The sequence below is a fragment of the Medicago sativa genome, chromosome 5, assembly GCF_051527215.1.
Source record: "Medicago sativa cultivar Bolivia chromosome 5, Bolivia_mono, whole genome shotgun sequence".
NCBI classification, from domain to species: domain Eukaryota; kingdom Viridiplantae; phylum Streptophyta; class Magnoliopsida; order Fabales; family Fabaceae; genus Medicago; species Medicago sativa.
In genome coordinates, this window is record NC_140753.1 from 65,648,393 (window position 1) to 65,676,356 (window position 27,964).

The window sequence follows — 27,964 nt, forward strand, 5'->3', positions numbered from 1 at the left end:
CGGCCGCCCCAAGAGAAGTGATTTTAATTTCATCATTGAAAAGATGCACACTAGACTAGCATCTTGGAAGAACCGGCTTCTTAACAGAACAGGTAGACTGACTCTAGCTACTTCTGTCCTATCCTCTATTCCTTCCTACTACATGCAGATTAACTGGCTTCCTCAAAACATATGTGATAGTATTGATCAAACTACTCGCAATTTTATTTGGCGGGGCACTAGTAACAAGGGAATTCATTTGCTGAATTGGAAAAAAATAGCTAGTCCTAAGCGCCTCGGTGGTCTGGGTATTAGAGCAGCCAGAGATGCCAACATTTGTCTCCTTGGTAAGTTAGTTTGGGATATGGTCCAATCCACCAACAAATTATGGGTGAATCTTCTTTCTTGCAAATATACAGCGGGGCCTAATATATTTCATGCAAATGCCTCCAGCAGCAGCTCTCCTGCGTGGGCATCTATCATTCGTGCCAAGAACGTTCTAAAAAATGGGTTTACTTGGCGAGCTGGTTCGGGCAATTCATCTTTTTGGTTCAGTCATTGGTGTCATCATGGTTTGCTTGGCTCTTTGGTACCCATCATTGACATACATGACATTCACCTGACAGTTAGAGATGTGCTAACCTTCAATGGCCAACACACCCAAGCCCTCTACACTAACCTCCCTCAAGAAGTTGCTGACACCGTTAATAATTTCCTCACCGCTTTTAATCCTAACGTTGAAGACGCTTTTATTTGGAGTCACAACAAGAATGGTGTTTACTCCACTAAAAGTGGGTACATGTGGCTGCTATCTCTCAAGGAACCAGTTAATATTATCACGCCCCATCACTCTTGGACTTGGATTTGGAAGTTGCAAATTCCAGAAAAATACAAGTTCCTTATTTGGTTAGCTTGCCACGGCGCGGTTCCAACTTTGTCTTTGTTGCATCACAGAAACATTGCAGCTTCAGCAACTTGTATGAGATGTGGTGAACACGATGAATCCTTTATGCATTGTGTCCGTGACTACAGATTTTCCATGGATATTTGGCAGAAAATTGGTTTTTCAAATCATGACTTCTTCTCCACAATCAATGTGTACGACTGGATCAAATCTGAAACCAAAGGGCCTCGTTCTATCATTTTTCTTTCTGCTCTTTGGTGGGCTTGGAGGCATCGTAATTTGATGTGCCTGAACAATGAAACTTGGTCTCTCACTCGGTTATGTATCAATATTCACAACTCTGCTGATACCATCCGTAATAGCTTCCAGCTGGAAGGGGGGAACAGCCATTTGGATCGCATGGTGAGGTGGAATAGCAACAATCATCAGGGTAACATTCTTAATGTTGACGGAAGTTGCTCCGGCACGCCTATACGAGCTGGCTTTGGAGGTCTTTTGCGCAACAGTGCAGGCTTCTATCTTTCTGGTTTCTCTGGATTCCTCGCAGCATCGTCTTGTATCCTTCTTGCTGAGCTTACAGCAATTCATAAAGGTTTGCGGCTTGCTGCGGAAATGGGGCTTCAGGAACTGATCTGCTATTCAGATTCTCAGCTTGCTATCAATCTTATTACGGGTGTTTCCTCTAGGTATCACATCTATGCAGTGCTAGTTCAAGACATCAAGGATATTCTAGCTTGCCGCAATTTTACCGTTCATCATACTCTTAGAGAAGGGAATTATTGTGCCGATTTCATGGCCAAGCTCGGAGCCTCGTCAAATGATGATCTCTTAGTTCATTCTTCTCCTCCTCATGATCTCCTCGATTTGCTCAGGAATGACGCAATGGGAGCCTTGTTCCCAAGAGCCTAGCTTCTAGTCTGCTCTTTCTGTTTTTGTTGTTGGTTTCTTTTCCTTTTTTGTTCTGACTGTTAGCTTTTTTACCAAAAAAAAAAAAACATGTTATTTCTATATTTGCTTCTCAACATATTTCTTAAAATAATTAGGGTTCGCATAATTGTTTCTCATTTTTTATGATAAATAAAGATTTATATTTATTTGTTGAATCTCTATTGTGTCTGGTATTAATTCACTAGTTGCTACCACCAATACTGTTTTCTCTTTATTTACTACCACCAATACTGTTTTCTCTTTATTAAAATAGTGAAAGTACGTGTTTTTTTTTTGAAAGAAGTGAAAGTTTTTTTTTTTTTGAGGGAGAAAGAAGTGAAAGTATGTGTTTATCAACGAAAAGTCGAAAACATATATTTCACAAGAAAAAGTACATGATAGGGTAATAAAATTTTATATCATATTACTAAAAAAAAAAAAAAATTGATATCATATATTCCCCCATATCCTATCCTTATATTCTCTTGTAAGAAAAATTTCAATTTAGATCTTATCGTGACCATCCAATGTTCTATGAAGGCCTTAAATAATTCTGTTAAATATTGCTTGCTTAAAAGATGTTTCCGATCGAACTCAAAAATATAGGATGTCTAATTCCACTCTATTCCATTATGTTTGGCTCCGCTCCCGTCATTTTAAAATATAGAAAGAACCTTATTTTGAAACACTGACACATGAATTTCTTCTACTCGCCAAAGGTTAGATTCAAGCCTTAAGATTGATGAGAATCTTGTAAAGGTGTAGTACAATGATATGTTCCTTTATTCTTATGGCATGGTGTGGTCACATATGCCACAAATTTATCTCATTCATATATATATATATATATATATATATATGAGGAAAATAGCAGCATGTCAAAATCAAAGTGACCACACACAGGGCCGTCTTAACAAATTCATAGGCCCGGTTTTAATTTTATAAGGGATGAAAAAAAAATTAAATTCCGGGCCCCAAAAAAAAAATAAGCCATTTTAAAAAAAAAAATTATAAATCATACTTTGGTGGGTCTTGAACACATGACCTCACACTCAACAAAAAGTGGCCACGCCACTAAAGCAAGCTGTACAGACTAAAATAATTTGGTTTTATTAGATATATAACCATTATTTTTGTGTCTTACATATAAAAAAAATTATTTTGGGCCCCAAAAAATTGGAGGCCCGGTGTCGTCGCCCAACCTCGACGGGCTATGGGCCGGCCCTGACCACACATATTGTTCATTAAAAATATTCTCCTCAGGAAATTTGGTAGCCACATTTGAATATCTCAATTATGACAAGATCTACATTAATAAGTTAAAAATAGATCTGTTATAGTCATTAGTGTAGCAACATTAGAGGGATGCATATGTAAAACTTTTTTACACCGATGTATACAAATTAAATCTTGTAAATCAGTAAATGATGATATCCCTCTAATGTGTTACAAATATTTATAAGAAAACTTACATTTTATGTGTCCTCTCAACATTTGATCAACCTACTAGGTCAGCTACTGAGCTAAAAATACACATTAAAGTAATGCATCATTTTCTGTCTTTTTTCAGGTAAAGTATAAGACACTTAGAGTATGTTTGGATTAGGAAGGAAAGTTTGAGGAAATAAAGTATAAGGAAAGAATGTTGTAGGAATGAAAGTGAAAAGAAAGTAAAAGGAAAGTAATTGTTGTTTGGTATTAGTGAACGAGGAAGGAAAGAAAGATGCTTTTATTAGTAAATGACTTAAATATCCCTAATCATAAATTGATTATTAATTATATAGTATATTTAGAGTTAAATACAAAATTAATATATTAATACATGTAACTTATTGTCAGGATATTAATATATATACATGAATATATACTAATTTATTTGTAGATATGTTATACAAATATAATATGTTATATAACTATAATATTTATTTGTATATATGTGAGGGGTAAAATTGGAACAAACACAAAAATATACACTTTTTCAACTTTCCACGCTGTAGAGGTCGGAAACAATTTTGTGGGTGGGACCCACTTATCTTTCTTTCCTCTATCATTGTTCTCTTGAAACAAACCATGGAAAGATTTTTGATTTGTGTGCTTTCCATCCTTAACTAATCTTTCCTTCCACATTCTTGGGTTCCAAACACACCCTTAATGTGATGTAGGTGTGGATTAGGAAATAGGGTATGGAGGGCTAGAATGGAACCCCTTATCCCTCTTGTGACATTAGGCAACAATGCCATTGGCAATCATACATGACTTTCTAATATAGCTTTGTCTTGATATTCCTTTGGTAAGTTCAATTTCAATTTGTTATTTGAAAAATGCATCAGGAACATTATGAACATGTTATTGCCTATTTCATATTGTAGACATATAAATGAAATATTCATCTTGTCAAAATAAAAATAAAATTGCCTATTTCATATTGTAGACATATAAATGAAATATTCATCTTGTCAAAATAAAAATAAAATATTGATTATGTACCATAATTCCAAGCCTGTACATCAGTACATGTTTTATGTTGTTGAGTGGCCAATGGGCTTGACCAAAAGGGAAATAAATTACCTAAGGTATATTTGGAATATCATGTCATGAAAATCTTTTTGAGATTCATTTTCATGTAGGATGTAAAACCTTTTTACACATGCATTAAATCAAATAACACCAAATATATATGTTTAAAGATATTTTGGAAACTAATCTAAAAAAGTGACATTGGTTTTTTGACTGAATGCTTGTGTAAAATAGTTTTACACTCTTGGTGTATATAAATTAGTTCCAATTAGGCATCAAAATAACGCGTAAATGGTTAATAACTAAGAAATGGTGGAAACATCTAAGTCTGTCTTTGGAGGTATCAAATTATACCTTGAATATCCCGATTAATTTACAAGATAGATGCTACATGCATTTATTATAACAACTAGACCTTGACCCGTGCGATGCACGGGTATTTTTTGTTTGTTTAAATTTTTTTGACAATATAAACATCAAATTGGATAAATGTATTTTGTATTAGATTTCAATAAATACTACAATTATATTATTGAATAATTCAAATTAAAATCATTTTCAATATCACAAATCAAGTTACATTCAGTCTAAAAAGAGTAGATAAGTAACTATTAAACATTCGAAAATACGATTTGGAATTGAAAGTGTCAATAGTAACCATTACAATTTAAAGCATGAGTGTGTTATTACTTAAAGCCTTAAGTGTCTTATTATTTAAAGCATTGACAACCAAGGAAATTAACACAATCACAATAGGATTTCAAGCATCAACTTTCATCAAAACTGACACAATCACAATCCACAAAATCAAAATGAATAAAATAGCATTTATATCAAAATTAGTTTAGTGATCATACCATTAATAAGTTAGTATGGACGAAATATGCATCACAGTCACAATTTTTAGGATAAATTGAAGGAAAAAAGGGAAGAAATGGATGGACACCGCTGCCTTCTGGGTTGAGATCAAAGGAATAAGGGTTCACAAACGTTCAATGTTCAATTTTGTAAAGAAAGAAAAAGGGATTAATTAGTTTTTTAATGAGGGTGTTTGGTATTGGATATGAGGTAGTGGAATCAAAATTATATCACAAAAACAATTATTGACTTAGTGGTTGGAGTGCTTACATGAAACTATAATGTTGTGGGTTCGAATCCTTGCGAAGAGTTTTTTCATAAAGATTTTTTAAACCCTCAAAAAAGGCGGGATTAGGTTAAACAGTGGCGGGATTAGGGTTAATCAGCACTGTTTAACATTTATATATATTAAGATTAAGATTAAGATTAAGATGTGGCGGGATTAGGGTTAATCAGCACTGTTTAACATTTATATATATTAAGATTAAGATTAAGATTAAGATAAGAATTTTTCTATAGAAATATATATTAGGCCCCAGTTATTCTATTCTAGGTTTTTTCATAAAGATTTTTTAAACCCTCAAAAAAGGCGGGATTAGGTTAAACAGTGGCGGGATTAGGGTTAATCAGCACTGTTTAACATTTATATATATTAAGATTAAGATAAGAATTTTTCTATAGAAATATATATTAGGCCCCAGTTATTCTATTCTAGGTTTATGAGCTAAAATTGCTGCTATTTTTGTTGGTAATGACTGATACAAAGATGATATATAGCATTATCCTTCATATAAAAGTGCAAGTAATTACCAGATGAAACAGTGAAAATCTATCACATTAATCAGAAATCAGAAGGAATAACAGAAATTAACATGGTATGTAGATGTGACCTGATATGATTCATTAGCCAATGACCCTCCTTTTATTTTTCAATTTATACATTATGTTAGATGATTATATATACTTTATTTTATTCATTATAGAAAATAAATTGATTATGATATTAACATCACATTAAACCATGTCTTGTAGGCTATTGAAGAGGGGAATGGTAAATGGCATGGTTCAGTTTGCGGCATAATTTGTGCACCTATTGACAAAGTTTGGAACAGTCTCACAAACTAAGAAACTTCCTCAATGGATGCCAATGGTGGAAAGATGCACTACCTTAGCTGGAAATGAAGATGAACCAGGCTATGTTAGGCTAGTTTCTGGTTTCATGTTTCCTCAAGAAGATGGAGAAAGATCATGGATCAAAGAGAGGTTGATTTCAAAGGATTTTTCATCACATAGCTATGTTTATAGAATGGAAGCAAGTAATGTTGGTTTGGATGGATCTGTAAATTCACTAAAACTAGTTGACTATGGTGATGAATCAACTCTTGTTCATTGGTCTTTTGAGATTAATCCTCTAGAAGATGTATCTGAGAATAGCTTAGTGGATTATCTTGGATTTCTTTATAAATCTTGCATTAATAAGATTGAGGGTGCTATAGTAGCTGCTTCAACAAATGTTTCATCACCATAGTGAATAATTTTATTCAAACCATAAGCTTCTTTCCAATTCATATACATGTAAAGTGGAGTCTTTGTTATGTATATAATCTGGAGTTATAATGTGAATGATGAATAATAATTGTCTAGTGATTGTAATTTGTAAGTTACTAATCACAAGAAAGAACTGAATAATCATTGTTGAGTAAAATGACTTTGACTGTCTGCGGTAAATATTGTTACATCTTCTACCACTGTGAATTTTTCTCTGTCCTTTTCTTATGTGGTTGCACTTAATTTTCTAGCATATCTATGGCCAAGTGGCTATACAATGAGTTTTGTGGCATCACTTTCAATCATATTTTTTTGTTCATAATTCAATTCAATACAAGAAAACAGTTAAAAAAACCTTAACTAAGTCTTCATTACCAAATTATGAAACTATTATGACTTAATAAACTTTTTTAGCAATGCAAAAAATGTGAGTTTTGATGTTGGCCTAATAAGGTGAGTATAGTGAAGTACAAAGGCAGCAAGGTGTGACAAGGAATAAGAAAAATCAAATTGAAAAAGATAACCTATTTGAATCATTTTGGTGTGTTTTGATGGTACAACATATATATTTAATAAAACAGGATTTAGACAGGTAAGTCTATCTCCTAGCAGTGTATATTTGAAGAGTAACATTTAAAAATTAAAATATATACATACAAGGGAAATGATAGTCAAGAAAATTGAGAATAATGGTAATTGAAATGAGAAAAACAAGTATTTGTAGCTGAGCAGTATTTTTCATCACTGAAAAAAAATTGTCTGATGAAAATAGCAGCAACGGTTTACATCAAACAGGAAAGATAAGGACAACATTGTGTAGCATGCAAGAAATGGTATAATTTTCCAAAATGTGCATTTTTTTAGTAGTCACCTACCATATGTAAAAGGACACAACATCACAAATTATTCCATTATATATAATGTTAATGTGCTTGGTCATACTTAAGTATTGATCAAACTAGAGGAGATTAATAAGTGTAAGGGAAGGATTGAATTGACAAAGAAAAAATTTAATTGCTTAAGAGAATGGAGCCACGTTTTCTAGCAATTTTTTTGGTAGCTCTTTCATTTCCACTCTTTGTTCAGTCCTTGGTGCGTCATTACAATTTTAGTGTAAGTACACTTCTTATGCTCAATTATTCAGGTTCATTTTAAGTGAAAAATGTGACAATAATTACTAAGAAAAAAGGTTGGCATAAAAGCATAATCAAAATAATGCTTCCTATGCTACTGATAAAATAAGATCATAATTTTCACATATCAACATTTACTAGGTATTTGTATGATTTTTACTTTATTAAAAATTTACTAGGTATTTGTATGATTTTTACTTTATTAAAAAAAATGTCACCCTTCCCCAGCTATATTTAAAAAAATAAAAAATAAACTGAACATTTCATGATGGTCAATGTGTACAGGTGGTACTGAAGAATGAAACAAAGCTTTGTTCAACAAAATCTTTTGTCTCAGTCAATGGAAAATTCCCAGGGCCAACTTTGTATGCAAGAGAGGATGACACTGTAATAGTAACGGTCACTAACTATGTTGATCACAATGTTACAATCCACTGGTGAGAAATTCTTCTTCTTAATTTGAACTATGTAGCACCGACACTTCTGATTGAAGGTGTGTCTCGTGTCCAACATGACACCGACATATGTATTTACATGAAATTATTCAATTTTGTCAAATTATTATAGGCATCAACATGTCAGTGTCGTGTCTGATATATGTTTGTGAACTTCATAGATTTTGACTTGATTAATAATATTTGGACTTAATGACAGGCATGGAATCAAACAACTTAGGACTTGTTGGTCTGATGGGCCAGCATATGTCACACAATGCCCTATTCAGACAGGACAAAGCTTTGTTTACAATTTTACCATCACAGGTCAAAGAGGCACACTGCTATGGCATGCACATATTACTTGGCTAAGGGCTACAATGCATGGTGCTATTGTCATTTTGCCTAAAAGAGGCACTCCTTATCCATTTCCTAAACCTGACAAAGAAAAGATAATCATACTAGGCAAGTTTTACAATTACCAAAATAGTATTTATTTCTTAAACCATAAAAATTAGAAGTTGTGCTTTATGTTCATTTGTGTTAACCTGGATTTGTATGAGTTATAGGTGAATGGTGGAAATCAGATGTTGAAGCTGTTGTTAATCAGGCCACAAGTTCTGGTATGGCACCAAATATATCAGATGCTCATACCATCAACGGTAATCCAGGACCGGTTCCCGGTTGCATTTCTCAGGGTATAATTTACTACTTACATATATAACTAGTTTCTTATAATCTCACTATTTCTATAGTAGCAGTTGCGGCCACTTGACACCGCATAGACATCAAAATCATCTATGTTGCGGCTCAGATCATTGTCAATGACCTTTTATAAAAACTTTTTCGAAATATTGATATTTATCAACTTGTGCAGGTTACACACTACATGTTGAAAGTGGCAAGACCTATCTTCTACGCATTATAAACGCAGCCTTAAACGACGAACTATTCTTCAAAGTTGCTGGCCATAAACTAATAGTTGTTGAAGCAGATGCATCATACCTTAAACCTTTTGAAATCGACACAATATTTCTAAGTCCAGGCCAAACCACAAATGTTCTTCTAACTGCAAACCAACCTATTGGCAAATACTTAATAGCAATAACACCTTTCATGGATGCACCTATTGGCTTTGATAACATTTCTTCGATTGCTACACTTCGTTACAAAGGAACACCGCCTTATACTAAAACATTCTTAACAAATATTCCTCCACTTAATGCAACTCCAATAACAAAAACTTTCACTGATTCTCTTAGAAGCCTTAATTCTAACACCTACCCTACAAAAGTTTCATTAACCATTGATCACTCTCTTTTGTTTGCAATAACTGTTGGACTTAATCCATGTGATACATGCATAACTGATAACAGGCTTGTATCTGCTATAAACAATATCACATTTTTAATGCCTACTATATCACTTCTTCAAGCACATTATTATAATATCAAAGGTGTTTTCACTGATGATTTTCCTTCTAAACCACCTATGGTTTTCAATTATACCGGCACGGATCAGCCGGCTAATCTTCACACAGATAATGGTACAAAGGTTTATAGATTGGATTTTAATTCAAGTGTTCAGATTGTTCTTCAAGGCACTGCAATGATAGCACCAGAAAATCATCCATTTCATTTGCATGGGTTCAATTTCTTTGTTGTTGGACAAGGATTAGGGAATTTTGATCCTGAAAAGGATCCTTTAAGGTTTAATCTTGTTGACCCTGTTGAAAGAAACACATTGTCAGTGCCAAATAATGGATGGATTGCAATCAGATTCAGGGCAGATAACCCAGGTAGCAAAAAAATCACTTTTTCTCTTTCTAACTTTTATCTTTTGATTTTTTTTTTACCTTCATTTTTTGTTGTTGTTTGGGTAAACAACTTAATTAAGCACTTCTTATGATAAAAGATATATAAAATCAAAATGTTTTCATATAGGTTATAAGCTATTATGGAGAACTTATGGAAATAAGCTGAAAACAACTTATGAACATGTAATAGGCTAATTTCGTAAGTTTTTCCAAACAGTCTCGCAAATGTAAAATATAAAATAGGTTACTAAATGTGGCAATGATGTTATGTCATCCAAATAGTAAATCTTTATGGTTTGATAACATCATCATGTTATTTTCAAAATAATTTTGCTAAAGATTGGAATGTGGTATAAGCATAGTTTACACTATATATGAGTGTATGTGCTTTAAAGTCATATTTCTAATCAACATTTAGTTTATTAGGATATTTATATTATATTATGTTGTCTAAATTCTTGTGTATATTGTGTGTAAACATTGAAGGTGTTTGGTTCCTGCATTGTCATTTAGAAGTACACACCACATGGGGACTTAAAATGGCATTCATAGTAGACAATGGAAGAGGCCCCAATGAATCCATACTTCCACCACCAAAAGATCTACCAATGTGCTAGAGTTTTTGTGATGAAAAAGATTTGATATGTTTGTTATTTTGGAAACAAGGAGAGTGTAGAGTACACTAGAGAAATGATTTCAGGAGTGATGAAGAAACATCAAATTGTTTGTGGTAATTTGTATTTGCTGGAGGAATCAATAAAAAATTTGCTGCACATATATAGCAATTTAAGTTTAGGATCAAATATGTGAATTTTGATGGGAAAAAGTATACTAATGCTTCTGTTTTTTCATAATCTAATGTTTGTGCTTGTTTAAAACTCGAATTGATTAATTGATCATTTAGATTTCATGTATCATAGCATTTTGAGCAAAAAAAATGTAATATAAAAAATGAACCGCGCCAGGTAGGGGTCGAAGCTACGACCTTCCGCTTAGGAAACGGACGCTCTATCCACTGAGCTACAGGCGCTTGTTGATAATTATGTTACCAGTTAAGATATATTATCCTAATAACCAAGTTCACAAATAGATCCAAATATGATTCTCTCTACATGTATGTTTGTTTCAACGGTGAAAAAAATGATTTTGAGTGAGTGAATTGATTTTGAATAAAAGTGAGTTTCACGGTTATCGTATTTACCCTTCAATTGTGTCTCTTAAAAAAGAACAAGTGCATATGAATCCCACGCTCCAACAATTCTAAATAAGTGGGGTCGAATGCATTGATCAAATTATGCCATAATGTTTTATTGTACACCATATTTCGATCCAACTCATAAGTTTCTCTGATAGTTTTTCTTAGTTTTCCTCTACAATCTAGCTGTCCTTCATCTAATTATTATCCTTATTAAAGAAACCTATGAAATCGAAGAAGAATCATATATGATCCAAGTGAAACCTTCAATTTGGCATAAAATACATTCTCATGTGCAAGCCAAGGAGACTATTAACATAATTCGGCGAAAATAAAATTTACTATCATAAAGTTTGCAACTAGAATACTCAATAAAATTTGTTATCTCACTTACAAAAATACTCAATAAAATTTGTTATCTCACTTACAAGCATACAACACCACAAGCAATATATATAAAAAAAATGATCACTATTACCTCATGGTTAAAGTTTCGTTTCGATAATGTGTTATGAAATATACTAAATGACAAGATCAAAAATAGAGAAGATGATTAAAGATAGAGAAGAAGAGAGCTTTTGTATTATTCTCTTTACAAGTGTGCCTTTACACTAAAATATGAGTCTTATTTATAGGACACAAATGAGCAAATGAATGATCAAGGCAATTAAAGACCATTAACCATACAGTCGCTATTGAGGATTATAGGAAGGTGTAAGACTAAGGATCCACATCCACCAAGTTTATTATTCATAACACACACATATATTTATAGATGGCCTCCGGCTATCACTACAACATTTGTATATAACTTCATGTCATGATTCAGTGCAGCAATGGAAGAAGTATTAACAATCTTTTCATCAGCCAAGCTACGTTCACACATATCAAGTGCATCGCTAGCATAATTGACAGCCATGCTTATCATTTCCGGATCCTCACGCAATGCACCTTGTACCTCGATAACCACCGTATTGTAATCATCACCACATTCTTTGATGGGTTGAGAAGAAGGATATTTTTTCATAATCTCTTTGACTTGTTGTTGGGATTTTACTGCCTTCTCTATTGCCACATTCTTTAAAAATGACCTGCAAAAGGTAAGATAATCTTCGATCAAAGTAATTTGAGGGTAAGCTTCTATAAGTTTTAGACAACGCTGTTCGAAGTCTTTCTGACCAGATTCTTTGCATACACGTTCGTACAACTTAGGGCTTGGTGTTGGTGAAAGGGCATGACAAATAAAGATCATTGAAATAGTGAGCAAAAAGGATAAATATGTTGAATGTGCCATTTCTATTTTGTTAATTATAATGAACAATATAACTTACTTTAGGGTCGTTAATTTATAGGCAACTTCTGCCATGACATCCCACAAAAGATGATTTTAAAACCATTCTTTTTTTAAAAAGGATTATGCTGGATCCAGCGGGGAAAAAAACTTCCCAAAACTACCATATTGATTGTTGACCCATGAATTGTACCAAATTAGTTTTGAAAGTTGTCTAATGTGTATTATAAGCACAATTCTAAAATAAGGGCACACATTTTCATGAAATTTTGCGATTTTGTTTCTCGCAATATATAACAATGCCCTTAAAAACACTAAAAATATATATTTTCAAAAACTAAAAATGAACTAAAAACAATATTTATTTTTTTTGAAAAAATGCTTTTTCCTCCGCCATAAAAAGACTTCCAAGGGATTATTTTTTTTATTTGCCACACAACTATATGGTTAATTTGGAAGGTTCGCAATGATTTTATTTTTTTTCTCAAAAATAACGTCATCGTCTGATGTTGATTCGATTAAGAGTATCTCTTAACAATGACATTTGAGTAAACATTCATGTGCATCGTTTCTTTTAGTGAGTGGTTTGTCAACTCGATGGATTGTATGATTAGGTAGGCATTTTGCTTGTTGTTTAATTTTTTGGTTGTGGGTGTGTAATGTTACATGTTCTCTTTTTCAATAAAAATCTTTGCTATTAAAAAGAATACAAATTTCAAGTACTATATTATAAATAGTTGTACTGATTTGTAATTTTTTCATGCAAATTATATTTTCGCATTTTTATAAAACTAAAATTATTTTTCATATTTGTCTTTGATGAAAACTGATCATTCACAGAAAACTACACTAGTTTCTATAATTTCTAAAACATATTGCTAATATTTCCAAATTGATAATAACTTAACCAAACTTTTTTTTTAAAAGAACTTAACCTAACTTTTATGAAGTTTTTATTTGTTTATGAAATATGAGTTATTTGATTAAGGTCTAACAAATAATTTAACTGTGTAAATAAGACATTAAATCCACTCTACATGTATAATCAACGTCCAAACATTTTGATTGAGATGATAGTCGTTGTGTGTGGTTTATTAGTGGAATCAAAAACATTAAGGGTACCCTCATTTTGGTTGGAGATGATAGAGCGGAGGAGATAATTATCTTAAATTTGTTTTGTTTGGTTCAATTATTTCGAGATGATGATAGAGGAAGAGAACTTAGCGAAATTTCTTCTAAGTCAATTTACCAAATACAAAAGATTCTATAATTTTTGTAAAAATGAAAATTCTATAATTTCTCCCATCCGCTCTGTTAAATAAAAATTGCTTCAATTTTCATTTTTTTTTAATATGCAAAATTTGTGATAGCCATTTTAATCCCTAAATGTGTAACGATTAACCATAATAGTCCTTCAATGTATTGAAATTTTAAAATAGTATCTGATTGCGCATTGCGGTCCCGTTTAGATTAAACTTATTTTGAGCTTATGCAAAACAACTTCTACAATTAGATAAGGTTTTAGGTATTATTCATAAGTTTGTACCCGTAGTTTATGAAAAACAATTTTTAAAGAAACAATTTTCGTTAGTGAGAACTTATAAATTAAAATAAAAGCTTATTTATTTGCCTAAGTTGTTTTGCATAAGCTTAAAATAAGCCTAATTCGAACGTGTCATGTGCTAGTTAAAATAGACCCTACATTAAAATGCTTTATTAATATTGTCGTTTCAGTCTCTCAATATACTTACTTATTATTATATTGGTTTCTATAAATACTTATTTACAGTCGTATCAGTCTCTTTATGAAAAGAGTTAATGTCAACATTGATAAATCATTTAAATGTCAAGAACTATTTAAACTAACGAAGTACAAAATCATAAACTATTTTAAAATTTCGATACATTAAAGAAATATTATAACCGCTCGTTACGCATTCTAAAATATTATTTCTCTTTATCAAAATCATAACCACCCTCACACAAGACGTGAAAGAGAAAATTGGACAGGAATACAAAACACACACAAAAGCACTACCCCCACTAACAAAACAGGGGAACAAATAAATAACTACTACACACAGATGCATCTAACCAACCACACACCATCAAATGAACCAAACAGACCATAAAAAATTACTACACAACAGAACCAAACTCAGCACAAAAGCAGCAGAACAACACACAAACATTACCCCTTAATTGATACCAAAACATACTAAATAATTGATAACAAAAGTTTAAAATAAAAAATACAATTGGGTGAAAATTGTGGTTTTATTCGATAAATGTGAATTTGCTGATTCATAGATGGCCTCCGGCTATCACTACAATATCTGTATATAACATCATCTCATGATTCAATGCAGCAATGGAAGAAGTATTAACAATCCTTTCATTAGCTAAGCTACGTTCGCACATGTCAAGTGCATCGCTAGCATATTTGACAGCCAAGCTTATCATTTCCGGATCCTCACGCAACGCACCTTGTACCTCGCTAACCGCCGTATTGTAATCATCACCACATTCTTTGATAGGTTGAGAAGAAGGATATTTTTTCACAATTTCTTTGACTCGATGTTGGGATTTTATTGCTTTCTTTATTGCCACAGTCTTTAAAAATGACCTGCAAAACGTAAGATAATCTTTGATCAAGGTAATTTGAGGGTGGGCTTCTATAAGTTTCAGACAACGTTGTTCAAAGTCTTTCTGACGAGGTTCTTTACATATACTTTTGTACAGCTTAGGGTTTGGTGTTGATGAAATAGCATGAGAAATAAAGATCAATATTGAAATAGTGAACAAAAAGAATGAATAAGTTGACGGTGCCATTTCTCTTTTGTTAATTATAATGAACTATAGAACTTACTTTATGGTTCTTAATTTATAGGCAAATTTTACATGTCTTCTCACAAATGACGGTTTTAAAACCCGTTCATTTTAACAAAAAACACTAAAGTCAGTTTTTTCGCTTAAATCAAGTCAAGCAAATTCACTAGCCATTAATACTCTTGGCTTTTTTTGTTGACCCGACTCAATTCACACTAGTAATGACATCTTTTTAAAAAAATTGCCATTTCATTCAATTCATTCAGTTTTCACAAATCACGAGATACTAATGGTTGTCATTTCATTTTCTAGGATACTTGTTACATATGCATAAGCATCTAGGCACAAAATTTAGGCGCAAACACATAATAAAAAAAATTAAAAGATAAATAAAATAGTCATATCAATTACTCCCTTTGTTCCTATGTAAGCACCATTTGCCTCTAATAAAATAGTGCTTACATATAGAGACGAAGGGAGTAATATTAATTCTTTTCTTTTTAGTTTTTTTTTTAATTTCATATATTTTTTTAATTTCATATATGTACGCTCAACATATAATATTTAGTATTGTGCCTAACTAAATATTTCTTCACATATTTCTTCACATGTAGATCACTTTTGCTCACATAGAAGACAAAATACATAAACCGACGTACAATTTACATAGAAAAAATGTAAATTATAATGCATAAATAATTTAATCTCAAAAATCAATTTAATTGACGTTTCTGTATTTCAATTCAACCTTTCATCAAACATGGTCACATAATCATTGAATCAATGTTTGTGATAGAGAAGTGAGAAACTAAAGAGACGTAAAAGAGTTCTTCAAAAAGATTAAATGAATAGGGGTAATTTCGTATTATAATCAAATTTTAAAATGATTTGAGTGTAACTAGGTGTTCTTAGGATGTTACTAGAAAAAATCTTTTTGAAATATGGTAATCCAAACTAAAAAGAAATTTAATAAATAGTTATAGGATTTTTTTTTGACAAAAAATAGTTATAGGATTTTTGTTTCGCTAATAAATATTCTCTCCGTTTCAAAATGAATGTCACTTTGACCAACACACGTTGACTCAGTTGGTAAGGAACAAGCCACTTTCTTGCAGAAGGTTGTGTGTTCGATTCCCTCTGCCGATTTGAGGGCAGTGTTGGTGGGTGATCTGTAAGTACCTCTATAAGTGCCCTTTGGGCCCGGAGGCGTGCCCTGACCCTGGTGGTGACTGGAGCCGAACCCACCTAAACTTTTTTGTTACCAAAAAAAAAATGAATGTCACTTTACTTTTTCAATACAACTTTAATTTTTTTCTTCCTTTATCCTCAATAAATACTCCAAATTTTCTCTCACACAATTTTCAATGCAACTTTAAGTTTGTCTTTTTCTTATAAAGTAAGGGCAGTTTAGTAAAAATATTATATCTAACGATTATTTCATTCCATTCCTTAATTTGTGTGCAATTGGCTAAATCGACACTCATTTTGAAATGGAAAGAGTATATGATTTTGCTTGACCGGAATAAAATAAGATTTTGAATACAATGAATAGGATATAAATGGCAAAAGATCATTCTACAAATTTTGTTATTTCAAAATGAAGATTCAATTTAGTTCATGGGGAAAACTGTTCGATCCAATTTAGTCATTGAAAATAAATTAAAACACCTTTTAGTCTTTTAAAAAAAAGGAATGGGACAATTTATCCATGTCTACATTTTGTTTAATTGATGAAGGAGATATAGGTGAAAGAAAGGAAAGTTAAAAGAAGAGACAAGGAATAAAGACGAGATGATCATTTAGTATGAGAGAAATTGAAAGTAAAACACGAGAAGAAAGAATATCAATAATAAGATATTCTTTCTTCTCGTGTTTTACTTTCAATTTCTCATGGAAAGAATATCAATATTTGTAAAATAGCATAAATATCTACAAACAAAAATTAGAGATGATCTAGGTTGGGGGTTGGGTACCTAAACTGATTTGAGTTAAGGATTAAAACGTTAATAATCTAAAAGATCACGATTCAAGTCTAGACTAAAAGTAAAATAAATATGATTTTTTTTGTCAAGTAGTCTTGCATATATTATGCTTTTTTCTACCAACAAAATAAATATGATTTAAACATTAAAATAATAAGTTTGTTAATTCACACTAGTGATCACATATTTTTCAAAAAATACTTATCTCCAATTTTAAGATGTTAATTTCTAAGTTCTAAAATCAAGAGAGAAGATGTTTAATGGTATAGATTTGACACGGGAGAAAACTGCATATGTTTTCACGGGAGACAATCTATTCCCGCACGAGAAAGGTATAACAAATGGCTCATTATTCCAACTCACCTCTTTTGAAGAGTCCCTGTGATTAAATAAAGACAAAAATAATCACAATTTTACCGGAGGTAATAGTCATTTTGGTCATTGAACATGTAACGAGTAATCACAATAGTTCCAAATGCATCAAAATTCCAAAATAGTCATTGATTGTGTACTTCATTAGTTAAAGTAATCCATGATATTAAAGTAGTCCTTATCGTTGACATTAAATCTTTTCACATAGAGACTGATATGACAATAAGTAATTACTTAGAGAGACTAACATGACAATAAGGAAGTACATTAAAAGACTAATATGACAATATTAATGCAACATTTTAACGTAAGAAACTATTTTGATTAACATAGTGCACTAACAAAGATTATTTTGCAATTTTGTTATATTGGAGGACTAATATAACTACTCCTTACACATTCAAGAATTAAAAAATTTAACGATTAAAATTTCTTGTAATAATAAAAAAAACAATTAAAGTTAAAACCCTAAAAAAATGCAATTAAAACCTATTCATTGAACAAAACTCAGTAGCGCCCCAATCCCAACTGTACTCATCTTGCCGGAAAGCTTGCCGGAGAGTCTTCGGAGCTGGTTTGAAGGGCGCCTGAACCGGTGAGAAAGTTCTGGTCTTCATCTTTCTTAAGATTTTCCTTCCTCTCTCTCACGACGTTCATCTTCTTCTCTCCTTCCGTTCGTCACTGCACAGGTTAGATTTCCCTTTTTCCTTTCGATTTTTCAATCCTACTGTGTTGTTGTTGTAATGAATTTATTTTTTTATTTTGTTTCACCTTCAATTTCCACATAGCTTAATAGTATAATTATTTGTGTTGAATCAATTAGTTGAATCGATTGATAGTTAACCTAGCTGCCTATATTGCTAACAATTGTAAACAACCAACGAAAAATTATTCTTGAGATCCACGTTGTTGTTGATAGAGGCGCTATACAGCGGAAACGCATAGCGTAGCCGATGGCTAATGCGATCATGCGACACTGTCGCGGCCACAAATGACAGTGAAATCGCATCCGGGTGGTGGCTTAAACTTTATATCGCGTATGCGTCTGCTATTAGGTTTTCAGGGCTAAATTTCCAAAATGTTCTTATCTTTAAAAATTGTCTTTTTTAAAGGGTATAATTTTCATTTTTTTTTTTTTTTGAGGAATGGGTATAATTTTCATTTTGAAATCCTTTAAAAGGGTATGACAATCTATATTTTAAGGTTTTCCTCTTCTGGTCATTCAAGCTCTCACTTTGTGAAACTGATTGGTAGATTCTTCTATCTAAAGAATCACTTAGGCCTTAAGTTTATTTCATTCACATCGTTTAATATTTGGTTTTTTTTTTTTTTCATTGCATTTTGTGAATGATTTTATTTTATGTAGTTTTATTAATTATCATTCAGCTTGAGCTTTGATTTTTTAGGCTTAATGTATTTGGTTTTGGAATTTCACTGTGCATTTCATTTTGTTTCAGAATGTTAAATCTAAAGCCAGTGGTTGGCCTCTCATGGCAACCACAGTTGCCTATTCCATCTCTGTCAAAGGCAACAGGTGATCCATCTCATACTACATCTCAAACCAAGGAACCAAGTAGCACTATTTGGAAACCCAATTCAGAATTGGTTAATGGGCTATTTGTTCCTCCAAATGATCCGAGAAAATTAAACAAGTTACTGAGACAGCAAGTTAAGGATACTGCTGGGAAACAATGGTATGCAATAGATTATGATCTTAAGCATGTTACTGTTTCTTAATGAAACCAATGTTGAAATCTTTTGATTGATTGTCTTGTCTATATCATTTTTACGTTACTTAACTGGGGCATTTAGTAATAGGTTTTTTTTTTTTTTTTTTAATCAAATGTATTTCGTTAAGTATATGATGGAGCATTATGATATTGTTTAATCCACATAGCGAACCCCACTTAGTCGGATAAGACTTGGTTGTTGCTGTTGTGTATTTCCTTTGATTTCTCTCTCGGTTTTTTTAAGTTAGAAACCATTAATGGGAATTATCTAATTATATTTAATTCTTTACTAGGTTTGACATGCCTGCTCCAACCATCACCCCTGAGTTGCAGAAAGATCTGAAGTTACTACAGGTGCTTGAATTTGGACATTATATTTTATTATCCTCCCTTCCCTTCAATGTGAATCTGAAATATAGTCATTTTCAATATGCCAATGTGATATTTGCTTAGATTAAGCTGATAAGCATCATATTATACACGTGCGTTAGCATCCTAGATGATAAGAAAGAATGAAAAACAAGTGTAGAATACTGCTTTTCTGCAAAGATGTGGTGCTTATCATTTCAGTTAGATTTAGGAGAGTAGTTATTTTTGAGGTTTTCTTATTAATATCTCACATCAATTCTAGTCCACTTTACAAGCTAGATAGGTTAGTGTTGCCTTACAACTATCCTTCTCACAGCATTGGTCTCATGCTTCTTGCTGGAGATATTAAGTTTTCAATGATCCGTGGATTTGGCTTCTTCACTTGAGTTTTTGCCCCGACAAATAATTATTAGCCCTGATCTATAAATTGAATTTATATGCTGGTTAGAATATTGATGTCAGACTTTCTTGACATTGTGAAATAAACTGCAATGCTGATGGATGTGTACATTGAAAGTGTAATGATAAACGTTACCATAGTTCATTGGTTCTTCTCTATAACATTTTAAAATAATTATAGACATATTTTTACTGTATTTGCTAACATGGATTCCAATGTATCCATCAATTTATGTCAAGCTAACTAGCTTTATTGTGTACACAATTTCTCTCATGGCTTCATTTGCGGGTAATATGATCCTTACACTTTGATATGTATATATTGGTTGATGCTCACAGTTGAGGGATGCTATTGATCCAAAGCGGCACTACAAGAAGAGTGGTTCAAAATCAAAGGCTCTTCCTAAGTACTTTCAGGCAAGTTCAGAGTTGTTGAGCGTCCCATCAAAATTTGATTTCTGTTCAACATCTTTTAACCTTTTTGTTGTGATTTGAATATGATCAGGTGGGAACAATGGTAGGTTCTTCACTGGACTACTACTCAGGCAGATTAACAAATCGTGAGAGGAAAGAATCAATTGCAGATGAGTTGCTTTCCGATCAAAACTTTTCAGCTTACAGGTAAGATAGACATTGGAAAACATATTTGCCTGGTTAAGTTTGAAAGAGCATCCAATGCATCCATTTTGTATGTGCTTGTTCTAGCTAGCCTTCATTTGAGTGAATCAATATTGGAAATTCCCATTAGAGTCTGCTATTATCGTTTTATTTTTGCTGTGGTCCTTCTGCTAAACAAGTGTATGGTATGAAAATGTGCTCATAATGATTTGGCGGTAGCTAGAGTACTGTAGATGCAATTGCATCTGATACGCAATTAAAAATTATGTAACCAGTTTTATAGTTCTTGCTGTTTCATTGGTTAGTCAACAACTTCAATGTTGGTTAAAGTAGTTTCCATGATCAAATATTATGCATCAACAGGAAATAATATTGGTAAACAGAAAGGTTTAAGGTTCAACTTTATATGCATTGTGCATATTAAACTTGTATGAATTAAACAAGAATCTCTATTGATATAAGAAACTTGTTGCTGGTTGCTCGTATGCTTTTTAGGCACTTACTTTACGTCCTATTAACAATTTTTATAGGAAGCGGAAGGTTCGAGAAATTGAAGAGCACAGGCGACCAGCTGGGAATGAAAAGTGGAAGATCCAAGGTAAGAGTACTCGTAAGCGCGCAAAAGAAAGGAGGAAGTACTGAGTTTCACACACCTTTTGGAGTTAATCCATGGCAATTTGAGTTCATTACATTCAACCATGTTCACATGCCAAGAAATTAATGCTATGAAACAGGTTACAATTACCGAGTTCATGTAAAACAACTAAAGAATGTCGTTATATTTTGTAGGTTTATTTAAAGTGTGGTCAATGTTGAGTCTTATTTTTTGTATTATGGAAATTCATTTTCGTGTTTTTATTTCAACATTACTACTATTTTGTATGTTAAGGATTATTACTAGTTATTAGTTATTATCGTTGTTAAACGACTTTTTTAAAATGAAGTAAAAAAATAGTAGCTGAGCAAACAAGCTGTCTTAATCATAATAATATGATCTAGAGTTGGGTAAATTGCGTTGGCCTGTTTATGCAATCCTTGAGATATCCATTTGTCAATTGTCATCAATCATCAAACCTTCTCCTTGAACAGAATATAACCTTTCAGTAGCAACTATTGGTTCTTCATAATTCCACTACAACAGTGTGTCTGCAATGAGGATGGTAATTTTAACTTCATGCTCACTTCTACTGGGAACCTTTACCATCCTTTATTTTCAAAGAGCATCATTTAGTGCTTAATCACCCAAGGCTATTCTCCTTCATTACTGCATCCTACAGAAGAGAAACATTGATTGCTCATAACAGCTGCTTATATGTCACACCATATGCCCTATTAGACTATAACATTATGTTTCCAAAACCCTTTAAATCATCATTCCGAAATCACCCTCAATATGTTTTGTTAAAAATTTGATAGCACTTTGTACATGCACACAATTGGGAATATCGGTCAAAATCCATTCAATCTCTATGGATTCATCTTTTTATGAAAAAGTAGAATAAAGATACTATTACCTCCCTTATGGATGTTCCAATTAGTGTTCAGTGATATCATTCTAGAACTATTTAGAATCCAAAGTTCATTCCATTCGAACCAAGACTTTTGATATTATCATCGTCTCAATCTTAAACTACTTTTCTAACTTTGCATAAATACATGTTTCAAGATATTGCATAAATACATGTTTCGAAATCACTCTCTCTCCCTTCAATACTTTTGAAAATCAGTGTTTCATATCTGGCCTCTCCCATTTCTTCCCATGGAATTGAAGGCAAAAATGATCGAAGATTTCATATGACCTCTTCAACCCCCTTACCTCATCACCCCGTTGACATTAAGACACAAAATTATGTTTGGCCTTCTTCTTTATATGGTCATAAACTACACTTATTGCCTATAAGAAATAGCTTAGGTTGATATATATTTAAAAATGTGTTTTTAATGACATTTTTTTTATCTTTGAAAATAATATTTTCTGTTTAGTCACTTAATCTTTTGTTTTAATATGGTCACCGATCTAATTTTTATTTATTTTTTGATTTAAATTTTGTAATGTACTTTTGTTTTCGTTTTAATCCATCTAATATACTTGTGTAAAAAAATTCATTTAATATACCCCGTCTATCTTTTTTTACAAACACCTTTCACACTTTTTACATTACTAAAAAGCATTGTGTGTAGATATATCCAATATTGATTTTTCATCTTCCAAAAAAATTAGTACCATTAATTTTCTTTTGTCTATAGATGTTTCCAATAATGATGAATATATCTCCCCTCAAAAAAAAAAATGATGAATATATCTATTTAAAAGAATGCTTATATTTAAAGACAATTGTTTTAAAGGATGCCTATAATTAGACACAAAAGAGAATACCTTTTTCTTAGCATTTGAGTCTCTCTATCGTAAGAGTTGAACATGAATGTAAGTTCATAGGAAGGACTAAAACGAAAGTCGTGATTTTATCTAAATGACAATTGTGAAACACAAAAAAAAAAATTATATTGGATTGGTTTGAAACCAAAAATAAAAGTTCAAACACAATTATACAGGACCAGAAAACATATTAAAGTCGTGATTTTATCTAACTTAGGAAAATAAATAAAAGATAACGTGTCAAACAGTCTTTTTATTTTATTGATAAAAAAGGCAGTGTATCAATAATATTATAATATTATGAAAACAAATGCTAGCTAGTGCCCAAAGAATACAGTTAAAGAGATAAAAATAGAATCAATTGATTGAGCCTAGAAAAATGGTTAAATTTTTATAATATGACGAATCAATGTTCAAATCTTAACTGAGAAAAATATTTATATTTGTGTAATGTCTCAAATATGATTATTTGTCAAAAAAACTTATGAAAATGTAGAATATATATAGAAAAATAAATTTATTGGTATAATGAGTGGGGATCTATTGACTTAGAGGTAACTCTGTCATTTTGTCAAAAAAAAGGTAACTCTGTCATAACTCTTTATAGATATTATATTTCTCATCAATCCAACCGTCAAATTAATAGTTTTTATTGAGTATATCAAATCGTTAAACTTTCATAAAACTTTAAAAATATATACGGCACTTTATCAAGTAGGTTCAATTCATAGTGTAATAGTAATTTATAATATATTTTTTTAAATTGCACGTAAAATATTGTATAATTTTTCTATATACATGTTCTTAACAGAATATAAAAAATTTGGTCGGTTAGATTCATGAAATTTAATATCTAGTAAGGGTTATGAATCAGAGTAACTCTAATAGAAGTTACTTTAGCAGGTGTCAATACTTTTCAAGAGATTGTGGCTCTTCTTAAGCTCATGCTTGGAACATTATTTACTAGCAAACAAGTGTCACCTCTTCTTTCTTCGAAGAAGCCATAGTGGATATAGTTCGGTTTTTATTTTTGCTACTTGGTTTATAGCTTCTTGATGATATTAGAGATGTTTGCTTATTTGTTTGGGTTGTTAAGTTACTATCCATTTGTTTTAAAAAATATTGTGTGATTTATAATAAAAGAAAATTCTTAACTCTTTATTTTCTAAATTTAATGAAAGCCCTTAACAACATATATTATAAAAAAACGTATTTTTGTATGTAATTATTCAAGTGTCACATGTATATAAAAAACGGGTGTCGGTGAAACATGAAATGATATTTGTAGAACTATTTTGTAATATTTTTTGGAGAATTCTATCTTTCTCTCTGAGAAAAAAGTTGTCACAAAATGATTGTACGAACATCATTACTCACTTTTTTATATGTATTTCTATAAGACTAGTTTTGTTTTCTTCATATTCTTGAGCTCTTTATATTTCGGGTCTTCCTACTTCTATTTAATTTTCCAAAACTAAATAACACAACCCACCAGATTAAGGTTAATTTGATACTTGCACGACATTACATTCCCACCTTATATCAGTATGTGAATTATATAAATTTATACTCACCCCAAAAAAGTTTGTGTATATTTTACTATTTTTTGAACCATATCCTTATTTAAACTCATTTTTTTTTTTGAAGGAAAAAAAAGTTTGTGTATATTTTACTATTTTTTGAACCATATCCTTATTTAAACTCATTTGAATACTACAATTAATTAAGGACAACACTTTGTCGTTAGTCTTAGGCTTATAGCTATAACCTAGTACCTACTACCACCTAGTGTCACATTCTAATATCAACCTTATTATTATTATTATCTTAATTCTTAACAAAAAAAATACTAAAATCAAATACTTCTCCTTCTTCCTTTTGAACTCACTTCTACTTTCTCAATACTCAATTTTGTATACATTTATGTATGTGACTATGTGTGTAATGCCATTTGCTTTTATTGTTGCTTCCTCATGAAGAAACGACAAAGTGAAATAGTTATATCCATCTTTTTTCCTTTGTTTGATTGAAAAGAATCTATCTTTTTTTCTCTATTGGATTCTTAGCTTTCTACACCCTCTTTCACCCTCTTGCTCTTGAATGTTCCTATAATATTTTCATATCTTCTATCTTTTTTGGTGCTCAACTTTTTAGTTTTACTTCAAATATTCAACCTTTCTTTAAGAGGGTGGTGTATAATATTCTTGGATTCATCCATCAAAATCAATAGTCTCAAAATTCATTATTTTCACACTCACACACTAAATTTTTTAGCACATCATGATTTTCATTAAGATTCTGTATGATACTAAAAGGTATGACTTTGATAGATTCTCAGCTTTATCTTAATAATCACACAAGTAAAAGATTCTTGTTTCTGTTTTCTATGTGACATGTTGATCAAAGTTCTATAATTTCCTCTTTTTTGTGGTTTTTTATGTGTGTTTAAAACCAAACCTTTTGTAGTAGTATTTGTGATTTAAGGTATGGATTTGGAAACCCTTTATTCTCCTTATTTTATGTTGGATACAAATTGGCTTGTTGAAGAGAGTTACCAAACAGAATGGAGTAGAGAAGATAACAAGAAATTTGAAAGTGCTCTTGCTATATATGATAAGGATACACCAGATAGATGGCTTAAGATTGCTGAGATGATTCCTGGTAAGACTGTTTTTGATGTGATTAAGCAGTATAGGGAATTGGTAGAAGATGTGAGTGAAATTGAGGCCGGAAATGTTCCGATTCCTGGTTATCTTGCTTCTTCTTTCACCTTTGAAGTTGTCGAAAAACAAAACTATGATGGAAACAGAAGAAGGCATGTGACTGTTAGAGGTTCTGATCATGAGAGGAAGAAAGGTGTTCCTTGGACTGAAGAGGAACATAGGTGAGTTTCATCAATCTAGAATCTTCAATTGTCCTTTTCTTTTTGTTCTTTTACTCCTTTCTCTATGGAAGTTTTTTCTTAGATTGTGGAGAAAGAAAACCTATAGTATACTACTAGAAAAATTGAAGTAAGACATGGAAGCTAGAGACGGAAAAAATATAATCGGTCACTAAATTTGAGTCTGTAACACTTAATGATGGAGTTTGAGACGAATTTCACATTTTTTTCGTCTCAAGATTTCTGTCGCTATTTCAATTTTTCAAGTAGTATTGATATTTTGTTTCAAAAGTAGTATTGATATTGAAATTTAGCTAATGAATCATATTCATGGATATACTGCAATAGCAACTCAATTTTTCATTTCATTTTCCTAGATTTTAGGTTTTTTATTTCTCATACAATTCTAATCGACTTTTATAATAGCTGATTTCTTAATATAGTGAAATAATTTGATTTTAGTAGCAGTCATGTTGCGATCTTTGATATTGCGAAAAATTACAATCACATGCAGATAATGCAGCCTCAATTGGAGTTTGCCTTTACCCCTTTTAAAAGTTACTTGTTATTGAACTTGATTATTAGTTTGGATAAGTATATTAAATTTTGAACTTCATGCAAAAGCACAAATCAATCGACATGTTAAATTGAGTTGGTTTAGGAGTTTGCCTTTGCCCCTTTTAAAAGTTACTTGTTATTGAATTTACTCTTTGTGCATGTTTGGAATCACGGCGTATAGACGTTTTCTGATGGGGCTTTTAAAGTATGGCAAAGGCGACTGGAGAAACATCTCGCGCAATTTCGTCGTGACAAAGACTCCAACACAAGTAGCAAGTCATGCACAAAAGTACTACATAAGGCAAAAGGTTTCTTCTGGAGGCAAAGATAAAAGAAGACCAAGCATTCATGATATCACAACTGTTACTCTCACAGAAACTTCTTCTCCATCAGATAACAACAAGTCCTTATTAGTCAATGTGTCTCCTATGCAGCAGAAAATGGGTTGGAGTACTAGCCACTACAATGATGGATCACCACAAGGGCAGGATCTCTATGACTGCTCTTTTCATGAGGCTTATGCTAAGCTGAAAGTTTCGGGTTTCGCGACAGCTTCTGGAGACTTCAACAAAGGAGCTGTTTTTGGTATTCATGCACTGTAATGTTGATGACATGAAGCTACTTGGTTCATGAACATCCTGAACCTTAAAGCAAACTGCAATAATGTCTCAATCCTTTAACAGAATTTGGAGTGGACTTCTTTTGTTGTATTTTTTTTTTTCTCTTTATCTTTTAAGTATGATAGTGATCATGTCTATCTTTTGGAGTACTAATTTGTATCATATGATGTCCCATTCAGACATGCTGTGTCTCAAGAGCAATATGACAAACATCACTAATAATTAAATTCTAGTATTATCACATTGAACATGTAATTTATTTCTAATAATAAGTTCTTATCTAAATTTGGATTTTCTGCAATCACAATTTCAATAGTTGAGAATCACATGTGGAAATAAAGACTAAATCACCGTACTTTAAAGTTATATCTTAAACTTGATTCGGTGAAGCCAAAAGACGAACCATCATATCTTCATCCAAAAAAGCGGGACCAACAACAAGGTTTGGAATTGAAATGCCTAATGAATCAATTGTTGGCCCATAATATTCAAGGCCAGGGACGGACCTGAACAAGGCATGGTGTGGCAAGTGCCATACCAGTTCAGGTCCGATTTATTTTTTTATAATTTTGTTTTGTTCAATTCACTTTATATTTTTACTCGTATATTAATACAGACATCTAATTT

At 31.8% G+C, this 27,964-nt stretch overlaps 5 protein-coding genes, 1 non-coding gene and 1 pseudogene across 6 annotated transcripts; 4 read left to right on the plus strand and 3 right to left on the minus strand.

The window, feature by feature from the left end:
* Nucleotides 1-5,951: 5,951 nt before the first annotated feature.
* Nucleotides 5,952-6,800, plus strand: LOC146924085 (lachrymatory-factor synthase-like; annotated as a pseudogene).
* Nucleotides 6,801-7,744: 944 nt separating this feature from the next.
* On the plus strand, nt 7,745-10,970 carry LOC146924086 (laccase-4-like). Its single transcript, XM_085709119.1, has 6 exons — nt 7,745-7,846; nt 8,152-8,303; nt 8,521-8,765; nt 8,870-8,998; nt 9,178-10,098; nt 10,603-10,970. The coding sequence occupies exons 1-6, from the start codon at nt 7,760-7,762 to the stop codon at nt 10,731-10,733; spliced, it is 1,665 nt and encodes a 554-aa protein (XP_085565245.1). The 5' UTR covers nt 7,745-7,759; the 3' UTR covers nt 10,734-10,970.
* Nucleotides 10,971-11,073: 103 nt separating this feature from the next.
* TRNAR-CCU (transfer RNA arginine (anticodon CCU)) lies at nt 11,074-11,146 on the minus strand. Its single transcript has one exon. It is a non-coding gene; the product is annotated as a tRNA-Arg (tRNA).
* A 934-nt stretch (nt 11,147-12,080) lies between these two features.
* Nucleotides 12,081-12,605, minus strand: LOC146924088 (uncharacterized). Its single transcript, XM_085710924.1, has one exon. The coding sequence runs from the start codon at nt 12,603-12,605 to the stop codon at nt 12,081-12,083; it is 525 nt and encodes a 174-aa protein (XP_085567050.1).
* A 1,934-nt stretch (nt 12,606-14,539) lies between these two features.
* On the minus strand, nt 14,540-15,435 carry LOC146924089 (uncharacterized). The gene has a single exon (XM_085710925.1). It carries the CDS (start codon nt 15,432-15,434, stop codon nt 14,907-14,909), a length of 528 nt encoding a protein of 175 aa, XP_085567051.1. The 5' UTR covers nt 15,435; the 3' UTR covers nt 14,540-14,906.
* A 2,849-nt stretch (nt 15,436-18,284) lies between these two features.
* On the plus strand, nt 18,285-21,868 carry LOC146924090 (rRNA-processing protein fcf2-like). The gene is made up of 6 exons (XM_085709123.1): nt 18,285-18,474; nt 19,243-19,479; nt 19,809-19,869; nt 20,623-20,700; nt 20,789-20,904; nt 21,432-21,868. The coding sequence occupies exons 2-6, from the start codon at nt 19,244-19,246 to the stop codon at nt 21,541-21,543; spliced, it is 603 nt and encodes a 200-aa protein (XP_085565249.1). The 5' UTR covers nt 18,285-18,474; nt 19,243; the 3' UTR covers nt 21,544-21,868.
* Nucleotides 21,869-25,306: 3,438 nt separating this feature from the next.
* On the plus strand, nt 25,307-27,578 carry LOC146924091 (transcription factor DIVARICATA-like). Its single transcript, XM_085709124.1, has 2 exons — nt 25,307-26,162; nt 26,899-27,578. The coding sequence occupies exons 1-2, from the start codon at nt 25,765-25,767 to the stop codon at nt 27,317-27,319; spliced, it is 819 nt and encodes a 272-aa protein (XP_085565250.1). The 5' UTR covers nt 25,307-25,764; the 3' UTR covers nt 27,320-27,578.
* The last annotated feature ends 386 nt before the right edge of the window (nt 27,579-27,964 follow it).

Coding starts and splice junctions, on each gene's coding strand:
- LOC146924086 (XM_085709119.1), top strand. CDS start 7,760: ATGGAGCCACGTTTTCTAGCAATTTTTTTGGTAGCTCTTTCATTTCCA. Junction 8,766..8,869: donor AGAAAAGATAATCATACTAG/GCAAGTTTTACA, acceptor TATGAGTTATAG/GTGAATGGTGGAAATCAGAT. Junction 10,099..10,602: donor ATTCAGGGCAGATAACCCAG/GTAGCAAAAAAA, acceptor TAAACATTGAAG/GTGTTTGGTTCCTGCATTGT.
- LOC146924088 (XM_085710924.1), bottom strand. CDS start 12,605: ATGGCACATTCAACATATTTATCCTTTTTGCTCACTATTTCAATGATC.
- LOC146924089 (XM_085710925.1), bottom strand. CDS start 15,434: ATGGCACCGTCAACTTATTCATTCTTTTTGTTCACTATTTCAATATTG.
- LOC146924090 (XM_085709123.1), top strand. CDS start 19,244: ATGTTAAATCTAAAGCCAGTGGTTGGCCTCTCATGGCAACCACAGTTG. Junction 19,870..20,622: donor AAGATCTGAAGTTACTACAG/GTGCTTGAATTT, acceptor TGATGCTCACAG/TTGAGGGATGCTATTGATCC. Junction 20,905..21,431: donor CAAAACTTTTCAGCTTACAG/GTAAGATAGACA, acceptor CAATTTTTATAG/GAAGCGGAAGGTTCGAGAAA.
- LOC146924091 (XM_085709124.1), top strand. CDS start 25,765: ATGGATTTGGAAACCCTTTATTCTCCTTATTTTATGTTGGATACAAAT. Junction 26,163..26,898: donor TGGACTGAAGAGGAACATAG/GTGAGTTTCATC, acceptor CACGGCGTATAG/ACGTTTTCTGATGGGGCTTT.